Below are 19,957 nucleotides of genomic sequence, written 5' to 3' on the forward strand. Positions count from 1 at the left end.
ATGGTCGAGGGGCAGAATTGCCTACTCCTGCACATATTTTCTATATTTCTATGCTCCTAGAATATATGGTCTCACCCTCACCCATGACACCCTTACTAATCAATAATGTGTCAATCTCCACCTTGAAATACCTAATGATTTGGCCTTCACAGCCATCTGTAGTAATGAATTCCACATAGTCGCCACCCTCTGACTAAATCAATTCCTCCTCTGCTCCTTTTTAAAGGTAGGTCATTATAATCTAAGGCTGTGCCACTAATGGAAACATCCTCTCCACATCCACTTTTGCCCAAGCCTTTCACTATTCAGTAAGTTTCAAAGAGGTCTCCACTCACTCTTCTAAACTCCAGTGAGTATAGGCCCAGTGCTGACTAACACTCATCATATGTTAACCAACTCATTGCTGGTGTCATTCTTGTAAGTCTCCTCTGGACCCTCTCTAGAGCCAGCACATCCTTCATCAGATATGGGGACCAAAATTGCTCACAATATTCCACATGTGGTCTGACCAGTGCTTCATAAGACTTCAGCATTACATCCTTGTTTTTATATTCAAGTCCTCTCAAAATAATTGCCAACATTGCATTTGTCTTCCTTACTGCCAATTCAACCTTTTGGTAATCCTGCACCAACAATCACAAGTCCCTCTGCACCTCGGATTTCTGAATTCTCCCCCCATCCCTCCTCCAATCTCCCACAGCTCACACTTCTACTCCCTCTTGCCCCCTTATCCGCTCCTCTCATCCTCCACCTCTCATCCTTCCTTCCTCTCCTCCTTCCTCCTCCTTCCCCCTCTCTTCCTTCCTCCTGCTTCCACCCTCATCTGCACCTCTCCAACGTCTGGCCATTGCCTCCCTTCCACCCCCTACTCACCTCTCTTCCTCCTCCCATCACTCCCTCTGTCCCTCTGCCAGCCCTGGTGCCGGCTCTGATGTAGGGGTGATGGGTAAGAGTGCCCACCTGTGTGTGGCCTATGTGGATGGGGATGTGATGCAGCCAGGCTGCTCTCCGTCAGGGCCCTGGATATTGTTCATCTCTGTCTCTGTGTGTTCCAGGGAATCTTCATCTCCCGCGTGTCGGAGGAGGGCCCCGCAGCTCAGGCTGGTGTGAGAGTGGGGGACAAACTGCTGGAGGTGAGTCCGCTCCCTGCACTGTCAGTGTGGATAGAGGGGGGCTACAGATGGCCAGTGTAGAGAGGGGGCGGTCACAGCTGCCAGAGGGGGGGAGAGTCACAGCTGGCCAGTGCAGAGAGGAATAGCTCAGATGGGGCATCTTGGTCAGCAAGGGTGAGTTGGGCCAAAGATCCCTTTACCGTGCTATGTCCACAATAGCCAATGGATCATTCAGGTAGCAGGGGATGTGGTCCTCTTGTCTGCTCCTCCCATGCTCCAGCCTGGTCCTCCCATTGACAAACTCTTCCCCCCCACCCCTCCCCCCAACCGCAGGTGAACGTCGTGGGGCTGCAGGACAGGGAGCACCAGCCGCCTGGTCCTCCCACAGTTCGGTCAAGTCCTCCCGCTTGGTCCTCCCACAGTCCGGGCTAGTCCTCCCGCTTGGTCCTCCCACAGTCCGGTCTAGTCCTCCCGCTTGGTCCGCCCACAATCCGGACTAGTCCTGTGGCCTGGTCCTCCCAGGGACGGAAATCGCTATAAAAACATGGGAGGGACACGATTTGCGGGTCCACGATTTCTTGGTGGTTGCATGCGCACACACACACACACACACACACACACACGAGGCTTTGAAGGCTTCAGCCGTGGGCCCTGTGGACGGTAACATCGGGAGCTGACCTGGTTGGTGACCGACTCCGAACTCCAGCAACAGCAGCTTCGTCTGCCCCCAAATCGTGGGGCTTCAATCGGCCCATTTGCGGGGCCTTTAATCGCCCGGCGTAGCTTAAAATCAGCCGGCGGGAGCTTTTACATCGAGAGCCTTGATTGCCTTGACACAGCAGTTTGATTTTAAGCCGCGATGAAAGGCTCCGCAAACGGGCCGATTCAGCCCTTAGAAAATGTCTGATACCCGCTTGAATCTTTCTAAAGCTACGGTGTGATAAATAACACTTAAACAAATACAATTGAAGCAAACAGAAGAGCCAACCTTGGAGTAGGGAGAGAGGGAGAGAGAGAGATGGGGAAAAAATACTAAATAAAGTGTGTGACCGTGAATGAGTGCCTTACCTGCAATCCAGCCAGGAATCCCGTTCCACCGGAGCCCTTAATGACCTGACCCATTTTAATCCCATACCCGTTTAATTCTTTCCCATCCACCAATACATCCAATTAGTTCAAATCGTAATTGTACCCGCATCAGACCGCTTTAAGAAATTCTCTGTCAATACCTTCAGTAATACTTCAATCTTTGCTTGAAGGTCAAAACACAATTGGTGACACATCGTGTTAATACAATGTCAAAAGAGACATTTAACAAGCGCTTAACAGTGACACCCCCACTGTCTCGCGGAAAGCAGAGATTTTAATAGATCTTTTCACCGAATTTCAAAATCCGGTTTACAAAACATGTGGGGGGATTGTCCCCCACCTCTCGAAACATCGTCCGGTCTAGTCCTCCCGCCTGGTCCTCCCACCCTCTGGTCCAACCCTGTGGCCTGGTTCTCCCACAGTCCAGTTTAGTCCTCCTGTTTGGTCCTCCCACAGTCTGATCTAGTCCTCCAGCCTGGTCCTCCCACGGTCTGGTCTAGTCCTCCTGTTTGGTCCTCCCACAGTCTGATCTAGTCTGGTCCTCCCACAGTCTGGTCTAGTCCTCCTGCCTGGTCCTCCCACAGTCTGGTCTAGTCTTCCCGCCTGGTCCTCCCACGGTCTGGTCTAGTCCTCCCGCCTGGTCCTCCCATGGTCTGGTCTAGTCCTCCCGCCTGGTCCTCCCACGGTCTGGTCTAGTCCTCCCGCCTGGTCCTCCCACGGTCTGGTCTAGTCCTCCCGCCTGGTCCTCCCACGGTCTGGTCTAGTCCTCCCGCCTGGTCCTCCCACGGTCTGGTCTAGTCCTCCCGCCTGGTCCTCCCACTGACACACTCTCCCTCCCGCAGGTGAACGGTGTGGGTCTGCAGGACGCGGAGCACCAGCGGGCAGTGGAGGCGTTGCGGAGTTCAGGGGGAGTGGTGACCATGGCGGTGCTGCGGGAGAGGATGGTGGAGCCGGAGAACGCTGTGACCGTCACCCCGCTGCGGCCCGAGGACGACTATGCCCCGCGGGAGCGGCGGGCGGGCCGGCGCGGTGACAGCGGCACCAAGGAGCTGCTCTGCACCTCACTGGCCCGAGACGACCGCGGGCTGGGCTTCAGCATCGCCGGGGGAAAGGGGTCTACCCCCTACCGCACCGGGGAGACGGTGAGTACAAGGGTGACTGGGGCGAGGGATCTGAAAGAGCTGAACTGTGTACCTGCACTTCTAGATCCCTCTGCTCTACAACCCTCCCCAGAGCCCAACCATTCATTGCGTAGGTCCTACACAGCTCACATGACTCTGCATTAAATTCCATCAAGCATTCCTCAGCCTACCTGCTCAACTGATCAAGGTATAGGGGCAATATTTGACAACTATTGGTAGATAGAGAGGTAAAGAAAGCAGAGTTGCTTTCTTAGGTCAAGGTTCTTGGTTCTTGGTTTCCTGGTCCTTCAAAATATTCCAAATGGAATTTAAGCTGGAGGGCATTGAGTACAAGTGTCAGTAAGTCATGATGTCGTTTCTGGGGCTTTGGTTTGGCTGCATTTGGAGTATTGTGTGCAGTTCTGGTCAGCCCATTACAGGAAGGATATGGAGGTTCTGGAAAGGGTGCAGAGGAGGTTTACCACATGATGTATGGATTATGGGGTATATTGGGAGAGGTTGGACAGACATGTATAAAAGTATGAGGCCTAAACAGGATTAGACGGTCAGAACCTATATCATCGTATGTAAATATCAAATATAAGAGGGCACAGCGATAAGGTGAGTGGGACAAAGTTTAAAATAGACGAGTGGGTAAGTTTTTTACAGAGAGGGTGGTGGGTGCCAGGAACACACTGCCAGGGGTAATGGCAGAGGTAGGTACAGCTATGGAGTTTAAGAGAGTTTTACATTGGCACATGGATCTGGAGGGATATGGATTATGCCCAGGCCGATATGTAATAACGTTGTTCAGCCAGCACAGACACTGTGGGCTGAAGGGCCTGTCCTTGAGCTCGTAAGTGACAGGAGTAGAATTAGGCCACTCGGCCCATCAAGTCTACCGTGCCATTCAATCATGGGTGATCTATTTCTCCTTCCAAACCCCATTCTTCTGCCTTCTCCCCATAACCTCTAACACCCGTACAAATTAAAAATCTATCTATCTTTGCCTTAAAGATATCCACTGTCGGCCTCTACAGCCGTCTGCGCCAAAGAATTCCACAGATTTATCAACTTATGACAAAATAAATTCCCCCTCACCTCCTTCCTAAAAGAATGTCCTTTAATTTTAAGGCTATGACCTCTAGTCCTAGACTCTCCCACAAGTGGAAACATCCTATCCACATCCACTGTATCCAAGCCTTTCACTATTCTGTATGTTTCAATGAGGACCTCCCTCATTCTTCTAAACTCCAGCGATTACAGGCTTAGGGCTGACAAACACTCACCTCCATAATGTTTGGGACAAAGACCCATCATTTATTTATTTGCCTTCGTACTCCACAATTTGAGATTTGTAATAGAAAAAAATCACATGTGGTCAAAGTGCACATTGTCAGATTTTAATAAAGGCCATTTTTTTATACATTTTGGTTTCACCATGTAGGAATTATAGTAGTGTTTATACATAGTCCCCCATTTCAGGGCACCATAATGTTTGGGACACAGCAATGTCATGTAAATGAATGAAGTCATTTTAGTATTTTGTTGCATATCCTTTGCATGCAATGACTGCTTGAAATCTGTGATTCATGGACATCACCAGTTGCTGGGTGTCTTCTCTGGTGATGCTCTGCCAGGTCTGTATTGCAGCCATCTTTAGCTTATACTTGTTTTGGGGGCTAGTCTACTTCAGTTTTCTCTTCTGCATATAAAAGGCATGCTCAATTGGGTTCAGATCGGGTGATTGACTTGGCCTCTCAAGAATTGACCATTTTTTAGCTTTGAAAAACTCCTTTGTTGCTTCAGCAGTATGTTTGGGATCATTGTCTTGCTGTAGAATGAACCGCCAGCCAATGAGTTTTAAGGCATTTGTTTGAATTTGAGCAGATAGGATGTGTCTATACACTTCAGAATTCGTTATGCTATACCATACATGCTCAGGTCATAACACCCCCACCACCGTGTTTCACAGATGCTTTGGATCTTGGGCAGTTCCGTCTCTCCTCCATACTTTGCTCTTGCTATCACTCTGATATAAGTTAATCTTCGTCTCATCTGTCCACACAACATTTTTCCAGAACTGTGGTTGCTCTTTTAAGTACTTCTTGGCAAACTGTAAAGGGGCTGTACCACTGTGGCGACCTAATCCGCAAGTTCAGAAGACTGTCTTCGACCTACAAGCTTGAGGGTACTCGCCTGGAAAACCTCGAGCTGGATCGACTGTCGGCAATGAAACCGCGAGCTGGATCGACCGACCGTGCACACACATCGCAAAGGCGGGGGCCAGGGAAAGCGGGGGAGCGCTGCCTGAAATTCACACCCACGATGAAGAGGGAGGTTAAAGACGGCTGCACAGTGTACAGTAAATCCTTTTCTGTTCATGAAGGGGGGGGGGGGGGGGGTGAGAAGAAGAGAGAAGGGGAGGAGAAGGAGTGGAGACACTTTTAAGAAGTCAGACAACATTTAATACAGTTTCGAGGGTATTTAACCTACCGGTCGGTTTTCCTTGGTCCTGAGAGCTCCAATGAGCTCCAAACATGCCCGGTCAGTGAAGGAGATTGCCTACGGCTGCCCTCAACTGCCTGTAACTAAATAGCGCCCCCACTCCACTGCACTAGTTTAAATGAACCATGCCGACCAATTTTTACTTGCAAAAAAACTTTCAGCATGTTGAGAATTTTTTCATGACCCAGCTGATGCCGCAAGTATGCGGGAACTTCCCTCGAGCATGAAGGAGAGTTCCAGTGATTTCATAGGACCTTCTAGGACCACATGTCGACCATGCTGTGAGTTTGAGTCGAGGGCAAACTATTCTAAACTCGCAGATTAGGTTACCGCAGTGGGACAACCCCTATTTTTACGGCTAACCAGTGGTTTGCATCTTGCAGTGTAGCCTCTGTATTTCTGTTCATGAAGTCTTCTGCGGACAGTGGTCATTGACAAATCCACACCCGACTCCTGAAGAGCGTATCTGATCTCTCGCACAGAGTGTTTGGGGATTTTTCTTTATTGTGTAGAGAATTCTTCTGTCATCAGCTGTGAAGTTCTTCCTTGGCCTGCCAGTTCCTTTGCGATTAGTAAGCTCACCAGTGCTCTCTTTCTTCTTAATGATGTTCCAGACAGTTGATTTTGGTAAGCCTAAGGTTTGGCTGATGTCCCTAACAGTTTTATTCTTGTTTCTCAGTCTCGTAATGGCTTCTTTGACTTTCATTGTCACAACTTTGGTCCTCATGTTGATAAACAGCAATAAAAGTTTCCAAAGGTGATGGAAAGACTGGAGGAAATACTAGGTGCTGAGAGCTCTCTTATACCTGCATTAAGGAGTCAATTAAACACCCCTGTGAAACCATGTGTCCCAAACATTATGGCACCCTGAAATGGGGGGGGGACTATGTATAAACACAACGGTAATTTCTACATGGACTAACCGGCCTATAGTTCCCACTATTCTGCTTTGCTCCCTTCTTGTGCAGCGGGGTAATATTGGCTATTTTCCAATCATCTGTGACTTCTCCTGAAATATCACTATCAATGCCTCCACAATCTCTAAAACCACCTCTTTCAGAACCCTAGGGTGCAGTCCATCCGGTCCAGGTGACTTATCCACCTTCAGCCCTTTCAGCTTCCCAAGTACCTTCTCCCTAGTAATAGCCACTCCACTAACTTCCACCTCTTGACTCACTTGAATTTCAGGCACGTTGCTGGTGTCTTCCACTGTGAAAACTGATTCAAAAAAGTTATTCAACACCTCTGCCTTGACTGTCCTTGACTTCCCTTGTCAGCCACGGTTGCCTCTTTCTCCTCCTAGAATCTATCTTCTCCTTTGGAATTAAAAGATCCTGCATTTTCCAGATTATTCTCAGAAATTCCTGCCGTCACTGTTCCACCGTCATCCCTGCTAGGGTCCCTTTCCAGTCAACTTTGGCCAGCTCCTCCCTCATGCCTCTGTAGTCCCCTTTGCTTAGTTGTAATATCGACACATCCAATTTCATCTTCTCCCTCTCAAATTGCAGATTAAAATTGATCATGTTGTGGTTGCTACCTCCCAATGGTCCCTTTATCAAATCAGGCACATTATAGAACTCTAAATCCAGAATTACCTTCTCTCTGGTGTGCTTCACTACAAGCTGCTCTAAGAATCCATCATGGAGGCACTTTGCAAACTCCCTTTCTTGGGGTCCTGAACCAATCTGATTTTCCCAGTCTACCTGCGTATTGAAATCCTCCATCACCTTTCAAAGCATAGCCTTTCTTACATGCCAACTTGTACCCTATAGCCTGGCTATAGTTTGTGGGCCTGTAAATAACTCCTATTAGGGTATGTTTGCCCTTCTAATTCCTCAGCTCTATTCAACTCTGCACTGTTGTATGTTCTAACTCGGGCCATATGTATGACGCCACGTGTAACGTGTTGTTACAGGCCATCTTCATCTCGCGGTTAGCGGAGGGCGGCTGTGCTCACAGGGACGGCATCCTGCGTGTCGGTGACTGTGTCATCTCGGTGAGTCTCATCACATCGGCCTCTCTGTCCTTCTCCACTCCCCCGGCACACCTTCCCAATATCCACGCTCCGGCCCCTCTGTCCTTCTCCACTCCCCCCGCACACCTTCCCAATATCCACGCTCCGGCCCCTCTGTCCTTCCCCCTCACCCTCCCCCGGCCCCCCTCATCCCCCGTCTCATTGCTCCTGCCCCTGTCCCTCACTCATCACCTCACTCACCACACCCTCCCTCACTACCATACCATCCCTCCTCCAAACCCTACCGCCTACACTCTCCCTCCCACTCTATCCCTCCCACATGCCCCCCTCCCTCTCTTGCCCACTCACGAGGGGCCTTTCTCTCACATCCTCCTATCCCTCCCACACTCTCCATCCCACCCTCGGCCTCTCCTACTCCCGCCCTCCCTGGAAGTGTGGGAAGTGAGGAAGGGTTTGGGGAGTGTGGAGAAGGTTCAGATGCGACCAGAGCCAGTCAGAGTTTCTGCCGCCAACAGTCCATAGACTCCTGTTCCCCGTGGTTCCCCTGTTCCTGCCCCCCCCACTCCCCAGGTCCTGCTCCCCAGGCCCTGCTTGTGTCACTGGGCACTTTCCCTACAGCGGCCCTGGCTGTTTGCTAACTGTTCTCCTGAGCTGCAGGGTGATGGATGCGTGTCCTCTCCTCTCTCTGCCCTGCATGTGTGTATGGTGGTGGGCTTCTGATTTAATTTACTGGCCTAGTCAACAGCATGGGTTACCAGGCCAGCGGCTCCAGTGAGAGGTGTTACTGTGTGGTCAGTGGTGGCTTCTGTCGGCTCTGCCACATCTCTCTGCAATCATTTACCCGTGGTACATCCTCCTTGGCGGGGTGCTAAACTCTGAGCTTTACTCAGCGCTTCTTCTGTGTTCTGTGCATGACTTCAAGATCTGGCCCAGAGTCTAATCTTTCCACGATGTCCGTCACCCTCAATAGTCAGAGCGGCAGCCGCTGCCTGTGGCCATTCTGTGCTTTCTGATGAACGGGCTGCAGCGAGGGTCTCTGTGGCAAAACACAGCAGTGAGGGTCACACAGGAGTGAGGGTCTCTGTGGCAAAACACAGCAGTGAGGGTCACACATGAGTGAGGGTCTCTGTGGCAAAACACAGGAGTGAGGGTCACACAGGAGTGAGGGTCTCTGGCAAAACACAGCAGTGAGGGTCACACAGGAGTGAGGGTCTCTGTGGCAAAACACAGGAGTGAAGGTCACACATGAGTGAGGGTCTTGAGCGTCACACAGGAATGAACTGCAGCAACAAAGGTCCCAGCAGCTCAGGCAACTTCTAAGGAGGGAGTGGATAGACGGTGTTTTGGGCTGGGACCGTTTTTAAGACTCGCAGATAACATTTCAGTTCAATGTGTATTTGAAAAGGTTACGAAGCCAAGTAGACCTGGAGCACATGGACCATAGCACAGAGATCCACGGATCAGGGACAGGACATGGACCGTAGCACGGGGATGTAGGGATCATGGACGGGAGGGTTGTGGTGTTAGTCACCGGTGGTGTACAGCAGGGTTCAGTGCTGAGACCTGCAGCGTTTGTCATTGACACCAGGAGTGAAGGGAGTTGGAGACAGGATGGGTGCTGAAGGACACGGAGCAGCGTAACCTGATTGTCGGGCAGAGCAGAGACGGGTGGAATTCAATCTAGACATGAGCAGGGCAATATTTAGAGTAGATGGCAGGAGGTGAAGGGTGGTGATGTGTAGAGGGACCCTGGGTGTAAGGTCACTGCTCCCAGACAGTGGTGGAGCAGGTGGATAGAGTGGTGACATAGTTGAACACCATGTATGTAGATATGACCTCCCTCTGCCCTCATCAGTCTTGCTCACCTCTTCAGAGCGGCATAGCATCAGAGACCCGGGTTTGGTGGTGAGCTGGGGTGCTGTCTGTGTGGAGGAGTGTGCACGCTCTGCAGCTGTTGCGAGCTGGTATGCCGGTGGTGTGGGTGGCTGAGCCGGGCTGACTGTCCGTTTGCGCGTGTTTGCAGATCAATGGGGTAGAGATGGCAGAAGCCAGGCATGACCAGGCAGTAGCTCTCCTTACGGGCACAGCGCCCACCATCACACTGGTCGTGGAGCGCCAGCTGCCCGAGGCTGACCAGCCAGCCGACGGCACTGTGCCCGGCTCCCCCATCCCGGCACCCGGCCAGCCTCCGTCCCCACCCCCACCGGCAGCCTTGCCCGATGACCCCGACAGCCCCAGCAACATCTTCACCACCAATGCTGGCAGTCCCGGCAACACCGGCACCTCCAGCATCATCGGCACTGGCGATGCTGGCAGCCCTGGAATCACCGGCATCACCGGCACCACCAGCATCACCGGCACTGGCACTGCCGGCAGCCCTGGATTCACCAGCATCATCGGCACTGGCACTGCCGGCAGCCCTGGAATCGCCGGCACTGGCACTGCCCAGCCCTGGCATCGCCGGCAACATCATCATCATCGGCACTGGCACTGCCAGCAGCCCTGGAATCACCGGCAACTCCATCATCATCGGCAGCCCCGGCATCACCGGCAACATCAGCACTGGCACTGCCGGCAGTCCTGGCATCACCGGGCATGTTGTCACTGCCAGCCCCGGCATAGCCGGGAACATCATCAGCCCCGGCATCACCGAAACCAGCGGCACACAGCTGAACCACCTGACCAGCGAGGACCAGTACCCCGTGGAGGTGATGAGGGGACGGGGATAGTTGATGGGCTGAGGGGGGGGGGTTTGAGGGGGCTGCGGAGATGTGTGACAGGCTGGCGAGAGCGGGTAGGGCTGGTGGCACGGGTGACGGATGGGGGGGGGGGGGGGAGTAACGGGGCATGGGCTGAGGTAGGGGGTCAGAGGGCTGCGAGCAGTGGTGAGGGGAAGAGTAATGGGTTGTTGATGGAGGAGGGTGGATCAGTCCCCTGTATGGAGTAACGTGGCTGTAGTGATGGGCAGGGAAGCGAGTGGAGGGGAGGGTCAGTGCTGTAGGCTAAGGGGGGCAGTGATACCTACCCACCTGGGGCAGGATGTTGGGTCACCCCCCCGCTCAACATGTGGGTATCTCTCTACCCCCAGGAGGTGACGTTACTGAAGACGGGTGGGCCGCTGGGCCTGAGCATAGTGGGGGGCAGTGATCACGCCAGCCATCCCTTTGGCATCTGTCAGCCCGGCGTCTTCATCTCAAAGGTCTCCCTCCCTCCTCCCTCCCTCCCTCCCTCCCTCCCTCCCTCCCTCCCTCCCTCTCCCTCCCTCCTCCCTCCCTCCCTCCCTCCCTCCCTCCCTCTTTCTCTCCAAACCTCCCTCGCTTCTTTCCCTTCTTCCCTCCCTCACTTCTCTCCTGGGCATCCCTCCCTCCCTTCCCCCTCTCTCTCTCTCCCCCCCCCCCCCCCCTGTCATCCCCCCCCCCCCCTCCCCCGCCCCCCCTCCCCCCTCCATTGGCCCCCCCCCCACCTGCATCAGCCGGGCCTCGCTGCGGTTCAGGCAGTGGGTTGGGTGAGGCATGGATTGGGGGTGGGGTCAGGGTTGACTGCTTCGACCAGGTGGTGGCGGATGGATGAGCTGCTCGGGTGGTGGGACATCTGACTGCGAGTTGTTCCAGAGGGCCTGGCAGCCCGTGCGGACAGTGGGGGTGGGCGCTCTGTCTCTGACCCCCTCCCCCCTCCCGAGGTGGTGGCTGTGGCGGCTGTGGCCGGGCTGCAAGTGGGTCAGTCCTGGGTTGGCTGGGAACAGGGGACTGACTACTCTCCCCTCTCCCCAAATGTGGGGCAGAGGGTTTTGCAACCCGGCCAGGGCAGCGGGTGGTCCAGTGTACTGACCACTGTCTCTCTTCCCCCCCCCCCCCCCCACAGGTGGTTGGCGAGGGGCTGGCGGCACGTGCAGGGCTGCGGGTGGGCGATCGTATCCTGGAGGTGAATGGCACGGACCTGCGGCATGCGGCTCACCAGGACGCAGTGACAGCCCTGCTGACCAACCAGCACCACATCCAGCTACTGCTCCGCAGGGACCCCCCGCCTCCCGGCATGCAGGTGGGTGACTTCCCCCCCTCCCAACCACCACCACCACCACCACAACCCCTGACCCCTCCACCACCACGACCCCTGACCCAGCATCCTGACCCCCCCTCCAACCCCCGACCCCCCCACGACCACGACCCCTGACCCCCCCCCCCCTCCCAACCCCGACCCCCCGACCCGGCACCCTGAATCCCCCACGACCCCCGAACCGGCACGCTGACCCCCCCTCCACCCACCCCCGACCCCACCACCCCCCCACGACCCCCAATCCGGCACGCTGACCCCCCCCCACCATCACGACCCCCGACCCCACCCTGACCCCCCACGACCCCCGACCCGCACACTGACCCCCCCCCACCATCACGACCCCCCGACCCGGCACCCTGATCCCCCCCACGACCCCCAATCCGGCACCCTGACCCCCCCACGACCCCCGACCTTCCCCCTACCCCCCCTCCACCCTCCACCACGACCCCCGACCCGGTGCTCTGAACCCTCACCACTACGACCCCCGACCCCCTCAGCCACGATCCAGGCATGCAGATGGGGTGACCCCTCCCTCCCCTGACCCCCACACCCCCCAACCACCACGACCTCCGTCTCAGCACCCGTATCCCCCACCACCACACCTCTCTCCAGGGTGACCCTTATATCTACGCCCCCAACCATCACCACCACCCCCGATCCAGCACCCACACCCCATCGTGCATGCAGGAGATTTGCACGACCCCCTGACCCCCTGTGGCCTGGCATGCAAGTGAGTGACCCCCTCCCTCACCGCGACCCACCTCCCCCTGGGATCCCATGTGGCCCGGCATGCAGCTGAATATCTGCCACCCCCTGACCAACAGTGTGGGAGGGGGAATGGCATCGTGGTGGGGCAGGGGAGAGCTGAGTTGTCCGTGTGGGAGGAGTTGGGTGGAGGGGGGAGTCGTTCCTGGGACTACGGGGGCTGACTGACCCCTGGTATGTTTCCCAGGAGATTCGGATCGACAAGTTGCCCGGGGAGAAGCTGGGGATCAGTGTGCGAGGGGGAGCCAAGGGCCACGCGGGAAACCCCTTCGATGCCACCGATGAGGGCATCTTCATCTCCAAGGTGTGTGCCCGAGGGGGTGGGTGGACTGTGGGTCAGTCTGACTGCTGTGTAAGTGTGTGTACACTGTGTGTGTGTGTGTGTATACACTGTTGTGTGTGTACATTGTGTGTGTACATGACTGTGTGTGTGTACACTGACCATTGTGTGTGTGTGTGTACACTGACTGTGTGTGTGTACACTGACCATTGTGTGTGTGTGTGTGTGTGTGTGTGTGTACACTGACTGTGTGTGTGTGTACACTGACTGTGTGTGTACACTGACTGTGTGTACACTGACTGTGTGTGTACATTGGCCATTGTGTGTGTGTGTACATTGACCATTGTGTGTGTACACTGACTGTTTGTGTGTGTACACTGACCATTGTGTGTGTGTGTGTGTACACTGACTGTGTGTGTGTACACTGACTGTGTGTGTGTACACTGACTGTGTGTACACTGCGTGTGTACACTGACTGTGTGTGTACATTGACCATTGTGTGTGTGTGTGTGTGTACATTGACCATTGTGTGTGTGTGTGTACACTGACCACTGTGTGTGTGTGTACACTGACTGTGTGTGTACTCTGGTGCTGCGTGCGTACACTGACACTATACTCTGGTGTGTGTGTGTACACTGATTGCATACCCTGGTGCTGTGTGTGTACACTGACTGTGTGTGTACTCTGGTGCTGCGTGTGTACACTGACACTGTATACTGGTCTGTGTGTGTACACTGACACTGTGTACCCTGGTGCTGTGTGTGTACACTGACACTGTGTACCTTGGTGCTGTGTGTGTACACTGACACTGTGTACTTGGTGCTGTGTGTGTACACTGACACTGCGTACCTTGGTGCTGTGTGTGTACACTGACACTGTGTACTCTGGTGCTGTGTGTGTACACTGACACTGCGTACCTTGGTGCTGTGTGTGTACACTGACACTGTGTACCTTGGTGCTGTGTGTGTACACTGACACTGTGTACTCTGGTGCTGTGTGTGTACACTGACACTCTGTACTCTGGTGCTGTGTGTGTGCACTGACACTGTGTACCTTGGTGCTGTGTGTGTACACTGACACTGCGTACCTTGGTGCTGTGTGTGTACACTGACACTCTGTACTCTGGTGCTGTGCATGTACACTGACACTGTGTACCTTGGTGCTGTGTGTGTACACTGACACTTGGTGCTGTGCCTCAGGTGAGCTCAGGTGGGAGCAGCGGCGAGGGACGGGAGGCTGCAGACGGGGCTGCGTATTCTGGAGGTCAACAACCACAGCCTGCTGGGGACCACCCACGCCGAGGCCGTGCGAATCCTGCGAGGTGTCGGCGACACCCTCACCATCCTGGTGTGTGATGGCTTCCCCCCCAGCGCTCTCTCCACCACTGCCGTCGAGGTAAGGACCCCGGGCAACGGGGGACGATGGGAGGGGGTGACAGACAGGGGGAGATGGCGTCTGTCTGAAATAGCAAGTGTGGACCAGGGGGTGGGGGGACCAGGGCCAGGGGATGGGGGGGTAGGGCCAGGGGGTGCGGGGGGGTAGGGCCAGGGGGGAGGGGGGGTAGGGCCAGGGGGGGGGGGATGGCCAGGGGTGAGAGGGGGTAGGCCAGGGGTGAGGGGGGTAGGGCCAGGGGGTGAGGGGGGGGTAGGGCCAGGGGATGAGAGGGGGTAGCGCCAGGGGGTGGTGAGAGGGGGCAGGGCAGGGGGGGTAGAGGGGGTGCCAGGGGGTGGGGGGGCAGGGCCAGGGGGGGAGAGGGGGTGAGGGGGGGGGCCAGGGCCAGGGGGGTGAGAGGGGATAGGGCCAGGGGGTGAGGGGGGATGGATAGCGCTAGGGTGGTGCCAGGGGGTGTGAGGGGGGTAGGGCCAGGGGGTGAGAGGGGATAGGGCTAGGGGGTGAGAGGGGGCAGGGCCAGGGGGTGAGAGTGCGGGGGGCCAGGTGGTGAGGGGGGGGGCCAGGGGGTGAGGGGGGGCCAGGGGGTGAGAGGGGGGGCAGGGCCAGGGGGTGAGGGGGGTAGAGTGCGCAGGGCCAGGGGGTGAGAGGGCGTAGGGCCAGGGGGTGTGGGGGGTAGGGCCAGGGGGTGAGAGGGCGTAGGGCCAGGGGGTGAGAGGGCGTAGGGCCAGGGGGGGGGGGCCAGGGAGAGGGGGGGTAGGGCCAGGGGGGGGGGGGGGCAGGGCCAGGGGGTAGGGGGGCCAGGGGGTGAGGGGGGGCAGGGCCAGGGGGGGGGGGTGGGCAGGGCAGATGGAGAGGGGGTGTGTCTGACAGTGGAAAGGCACGGGAGGGGTAGGAGGGGGTGAGAGGGAGTAGGCCCAGGGGGGAGGGGCAGATGGGAGGTGTGTGTAGAAGTGGCCAATGAAAGGCACGGGGGGAGGAGTGAGGTGACAGGGTGGTAGCTATGATAGCAGAGGGGGAGGGGGTGGGGCTATGGGGGGGGGGGTGGGTGGGGGGGGGGGGGGGGTCAGGGGGGAGGGAGAGAGGAAGAAATAGAGAGGGGATGATGACCTTGTTGGCAGTATGTAGGCTCTAAAATAGTCAACGAGAATTAGAAGAGCAAATATGCAGTGAGATTGCAGACAGCTGCAAGACTAATCGGGCTGTCGTAGTTGGGGAGATGAAGTTTCCCAATATAGACCAGGACTGTCGTAGTGACAAAGGCTAAGATAGAGTGGAATTTGTCAAATGTGTTGAGGAACGTTTTGTCAGGCAGTATGTAGAGGGCCCTACAAGGAAGAGAGCAACACTGGGCCTGTTGTTAGGAAACAGGACGGGGCAAGTAACTGAAGAGTGGGTGAGTGAGCACCTTGGCACCAGCGGCCACAGTGATGCAAATAATTCACCTGGCTCTAGATCATATTGATCTTTGTGGAGCTCTTGGCTCGGAGGATAATGGACCAGCAGTGTCTCTGAGTATTGTGGTGCCAAAGCTATCTCGTGTCCTTCCTCTTCTTGCCCTCATGATGTCTCTCTGAAGTGAACTCCCCACATTCTTATGGAGATGCAGGATTCACTTAATGCCGGCTGCCTACGCGTGACTAAGCTCCCTACCCTTTCCTGAGGGAATATTGCAGCTCATCCTTCTCCCAACTCTCCATCCTCCACACGTGTGCCCGTGGTGAATTCCTACAATATTTACGTGGGATCATACTCGTCCCCTGGTTCCAGACACATGTTTCCCCATTCTTTCTCCAGCTTCTACAAGACATTCAGGATTCTCCTCAATCCCATTTGCCGGGAAAATGTGCCCCGTTCCCCCCTCCTGGTTTATTTTATGCATTCTTTCCTACATCCACGATAAACTTTAAAGGACTCATCTCATCCCAATTGCCACCACCTGACAGATACTTCCTCCTGTAGATAGACTCAAAATGGTGGAGTAACTCAACGGGACAGGCAGCATCTCTGGAGAGAAGGAATGGGTAACGGTTCATGTGCACCTCCTCCAACCTCATCTACAGTATCCGCTGTTCCAGGTGTCAACTCCTGCACATCGGCGAGACCAAGCACAGGCTCGCCGATAGTTTTGCTGAACACCTCAGCTCATTACGCCTAAACCTGCCTGATCTCCCGGTAGCTAAATACTTTAACTCCCCCTCCCATTCCCACACTGATCTTTCTGTCCTGGGCCTCCTCCATTGTCAGAGTGAGGCCCAGCGCAAATTGGAGGAACAGCACCTCATATTTTGCTTGGGTAGTTTACACCTCAGCGATATGAACATTGACTTCTCTAACTTCAAGTAACCCTTGCTTTCCCTCTCTCTCTCCATCTCCTCCCACTCCCTGGTTCTCTGACCAGTCTGACTGCCCCCCTGATTACATTTTATCTTTGTATGCTTTGTTGTCAATTTCTAGCTAACAATGATTTATTCCACATTTTCCTTGACATTCATCTCCTTTGATCTCTTGTTCTCACATCTCTGTGTCTCCCCCTCCCCTGAAATCAGTCTGAAGAAGGGTCTCGACCCGAAACGTCACCCATTTCATCTCTCCAGAGATGCTGCCTGTCCCGCTGAGTTACTCCAGCATCTTCGGTATAAACCAGCATCTGCAGCTCCTTCCTATGCACTTCCTCCTTTTTCCTGATCAAATCCTCAGTTTCCTTTATAGAAACAAGGAACGGCAGTTGATGGTATACACACAAAGTGCTGAAGGAACTCAACAAGTCAGGCAGCATTTCTGGAGAACATGGATATATGACATTTGGGGTGGGGATCCTTTTACGGACTGATTGTAAGGGGAAAGCTGGAAGAGAGGAGGGGCAGGACAAAGCCCGGCAGGTAATAGGTGAACTCAGGCAAGGGGGGGTTTGATAGGTAGATGTTTGGACAAAGGCCAGCGAGGTGGACTAAGTCAATCTGACCATCTTGGCCTCTGCCCCTCACATGGTCATACTGACAGCTCAGTCCACACTCCAGCCTACAGACCCAGCAGCCTCCAGTCGGTAGGACTGGGACCACCTGAAAGTTGCCCTTCAAGCCCCACATCATCCCCATTTGGGGAATACGTTCTGGGACCACATTGTACACTCACAACCCAGCTCACGTCACCTTCTCAAAGGGCAACTAGGGACGGGCAGTGAAATGCTGCATAAAACACAGGGTTCTGGAGTAACTCAGTGGGTCAGGCAGCATCTCTGGGGAATGATGGAGTAACTCAGTGGGTCAGGCAGCATCTCTGGGGAATGATGGAGTAACTCAGTGGGTCAGGCAGCATCTCTGGGGAATGATGGGGGTAACTCAGTGGGTCAGGCAGCATCTCTGGGGAATGATGGAGTAACTCAGTGGGCCAGGCAGCATCTCTGGGGAATGATGGAGTAACTCAGTGGGTCAGGCAGCATCTCTGGGGAATGATGGAGTAACTCAGTGGGTCTGGCAGCATCTCTGGGGAATGATGGAGTAACTCAGTGGGTCAGGCAGTGTCCCAGGGGAACGGTGTAGTTTTGGGTTGACCATTCCCGAAATGCGGGCTTGGCCTGTGAAGCCCACATCTTTCGGAAACAAAGTTATATCTGTAAGTTGTTCTTATTCCTTTTCAGTCCTCTCCCGGAATCATTGTTAACCCTTTTGCTGCTGGGATGGGTCGAAAGAACAGCATGGAGAGCATCTCGTCCATCGATCGGGATATGAGCCCTGAGGAGGTGGACATCCTGCAGAAGGTAGGAGTGCAGTGGCTCCGTTTACAAGTAGGGGTGTAGCTTGATTACAGGTAGCAGGGTAGCCTGTTTACAGGTAGGGGTGTGGCCTGTACAGGTAGGGGTGTGGCCTGTACAGGTAGGGGTGTGGCCTGTTTACAGGTAGGGGTGTGGCCTGTTTACAGGTAGGGGTGTGGCCCATTTACAGGTAGGGGTGTGGCCCATTTACAGGTAGGGGTGTGGCCCGTTTACAGGTAGGGGTGTGGCCCATTTACAGGTAGGGGTGTGGCCTGTTTACAGGTAGGGGTGTGGCCTGTTTACAGGTAGGGGTGTGGCCTGTTTACAGGTAGGGGTGTGGCCTGTTTACAGGTAGGGGTGTGGCCTGTTTACAGGTAGGGGGTGTGGCTTGTTTACAGGTAGGGGTGTGGCCTGTTTACATGTAGGGGTGTGGCCTGTTTACAGGTAGGGGGTGTGGCCTGTTTACAGGTAGGGGTGTGGCTTGTTTACAGGTAAGGGTGTGGCCTGTTTACAGGTAGGGGTGTGGCCTGTTTACAGGTAGGGGTGTGGCCTGTTTACAGGTAGGGTGTGGCCTGTTTACAGGTAGGGGTGTGGCCTGTTTACAGGTAGGGTGTGGCCTGTTTACAGGTAGGGGTGTGGCCTGTTTACAGGTAGGGGGGTGGCCTGTTTACAGGTAGGGGTGTGGCCTGTTTACAGGTAGGGGTGTGGCCTGTTTACAGGTAGGGGTGTGGCCTGTTTACAGGTAGGGGTGTGGCCTGTTTACAGGTAGGGGTGTGGCCTGTTTACAGGTAGGGGTGTGGCCTGTTTACAGGTAGGGGTGTGGCCTGTTTACAGGTAGGGGTGTGGCCTGTTTACAGGTAGGGGTGTGGCCTGTTTACAGGTAGGGGTGTGGCCTGTTTACAGGTGCAGAGAATGTATGTGTAAATTTGCACAATTGGGAAGTTGAGCTAGTCTATGAATCAGTATTGTGATGCGTGTGGTTTGGTGGGAACGTGGTGGTGTGGTGGACACATCATCAACGTACAGTGATCAGTGTACACTGCTGGGTGATAGTCATCCCACTTTCGTATCTATTCCCTACACTCGCTAACACACTAGAAGCAACTTACAGAGGCGAATTAACCCGCACGTGTTTGAGATGTGGGCTGGGACCACTGTGTGTCGCTTCTACATAACTCTGGTTATCTCTTTTCAGGAGATTGAAATGGTTCGCGAGTCCTCACTGTGGGAGCAGGAAGAGTTGGAGAATGTGGTGAGAACCTTTACTGTAATGCTCAGCTTCATCCTAGCGCGGGTTAGTAAGGATTAGGAGTTCCACCAGTGTGTTCCACCGCTCACTCAGTGTGTTCATGGCTGCCCCATCTCTGTAGCATAGTCATAGAGTGATACAGTGTGGAAACAGGCCCTTCAGCCCAACTTGCCCACAATGTCCCATCTACACTAGTCACACCTGCCTGCGCTTGGTCCATATCCCTACAAACCTGTCCTATCCATGTACCCGTCTAACTGTTCCTGCCCATCTCCATGTCACTCAGCAAAGTAGTTCCTCCTCACCTCCTTTGTAAAAGAGCACCCTTAATTCTGGCTCTAAACTCTCCAACCAGTGGAACCATCCTTTGCACATCCACTCTATCTAAGCCTTTCTCTTCATCCTCACTTTTCCACATTGATTCATGTCACCAACAAACCTGTTTCATCCCCTTGGCCAAACTGTGGATATAGTTTGTGTGTTGCTGCCCCCAAGCCCCGACCCGTTGTGATGGGATCGTCCTAACCTGACAGCTTGAGAACCACCTCTTCCTTCCCACTGGTTAACTCGCTTCCAATTCCCACATGAGCACATTATCACTGATTCGCTGTCATTTGGACAGATATATGGTTAGCAAGGATTTAGAGGGCTGTGGGTCAAAC

General features: G+C 54.6%; 1 protein-coding gene across 1 annotated transcript in view; it reads left to right on the forward strand.

Moving 5' to 3' along the window:
* The window catches only part of scrib (scribble planar cell polarity protein), a 154,602-nt gene that overhangs the window by 95,334 nt on the left and 39,311 nt on the right, over positions 1–19,957 (forward strand). The window contains exons 18-28 of the mRNA XM_055665915.1: positions 1,056–1,133; positions 3,044–3,343; positions 7,746–7,826; positions 9,829–10,238; positions 10,279–10,513; positions 10,894–11,004; positions 11,667–11,843; positions 12,811–12,931; positions 14,108–14,298; positions 17,933–18,052; positions 19,242–19,298. Of these exons, the coding sequence (XP_055521890.1) occupies positions 1,056–1,133; positions 3,044–3,343; positions 7,746–7,826; positions 9,829–10,238; positions 10,279–10,513; positions 10,894–11,004; positions 11,667–11,843; positions 12,811–12,931; positions 14,108–14,298; positions 17,933–18,052; positions 19,242–19,298 (1,881 nt within the window). The remainder of the gene's footprint in view (positions 1–1,055; positions 1,134–3,043; positions 3,344–7,745; positions 7,827–9,828; positions 10,239–10,278; positions 10,514–10,893; positions 11,005–11,666; positions 11,844–12,810; positions 12,932–14,107; positions 14,299–17,932; positions 18,053–19,241; positions 19,299–19,957) is intronic.

The sequence above is a fragment of the Leucoraja erinacea genome, chromosome 2 (assembly GCF_028641065.1).
Source record: "Leucoraja erinacea ecotype New England chromosome 2, Leri_hhj_1, whole genome shotgun sequence".
Classification (NCBI taxonomy): Eukaryota; Metazoa; Chordata; class Chondrichthyes; order Rajiformes; family Rajidae; genus Leucoraja; species Leucoraja erinaceus.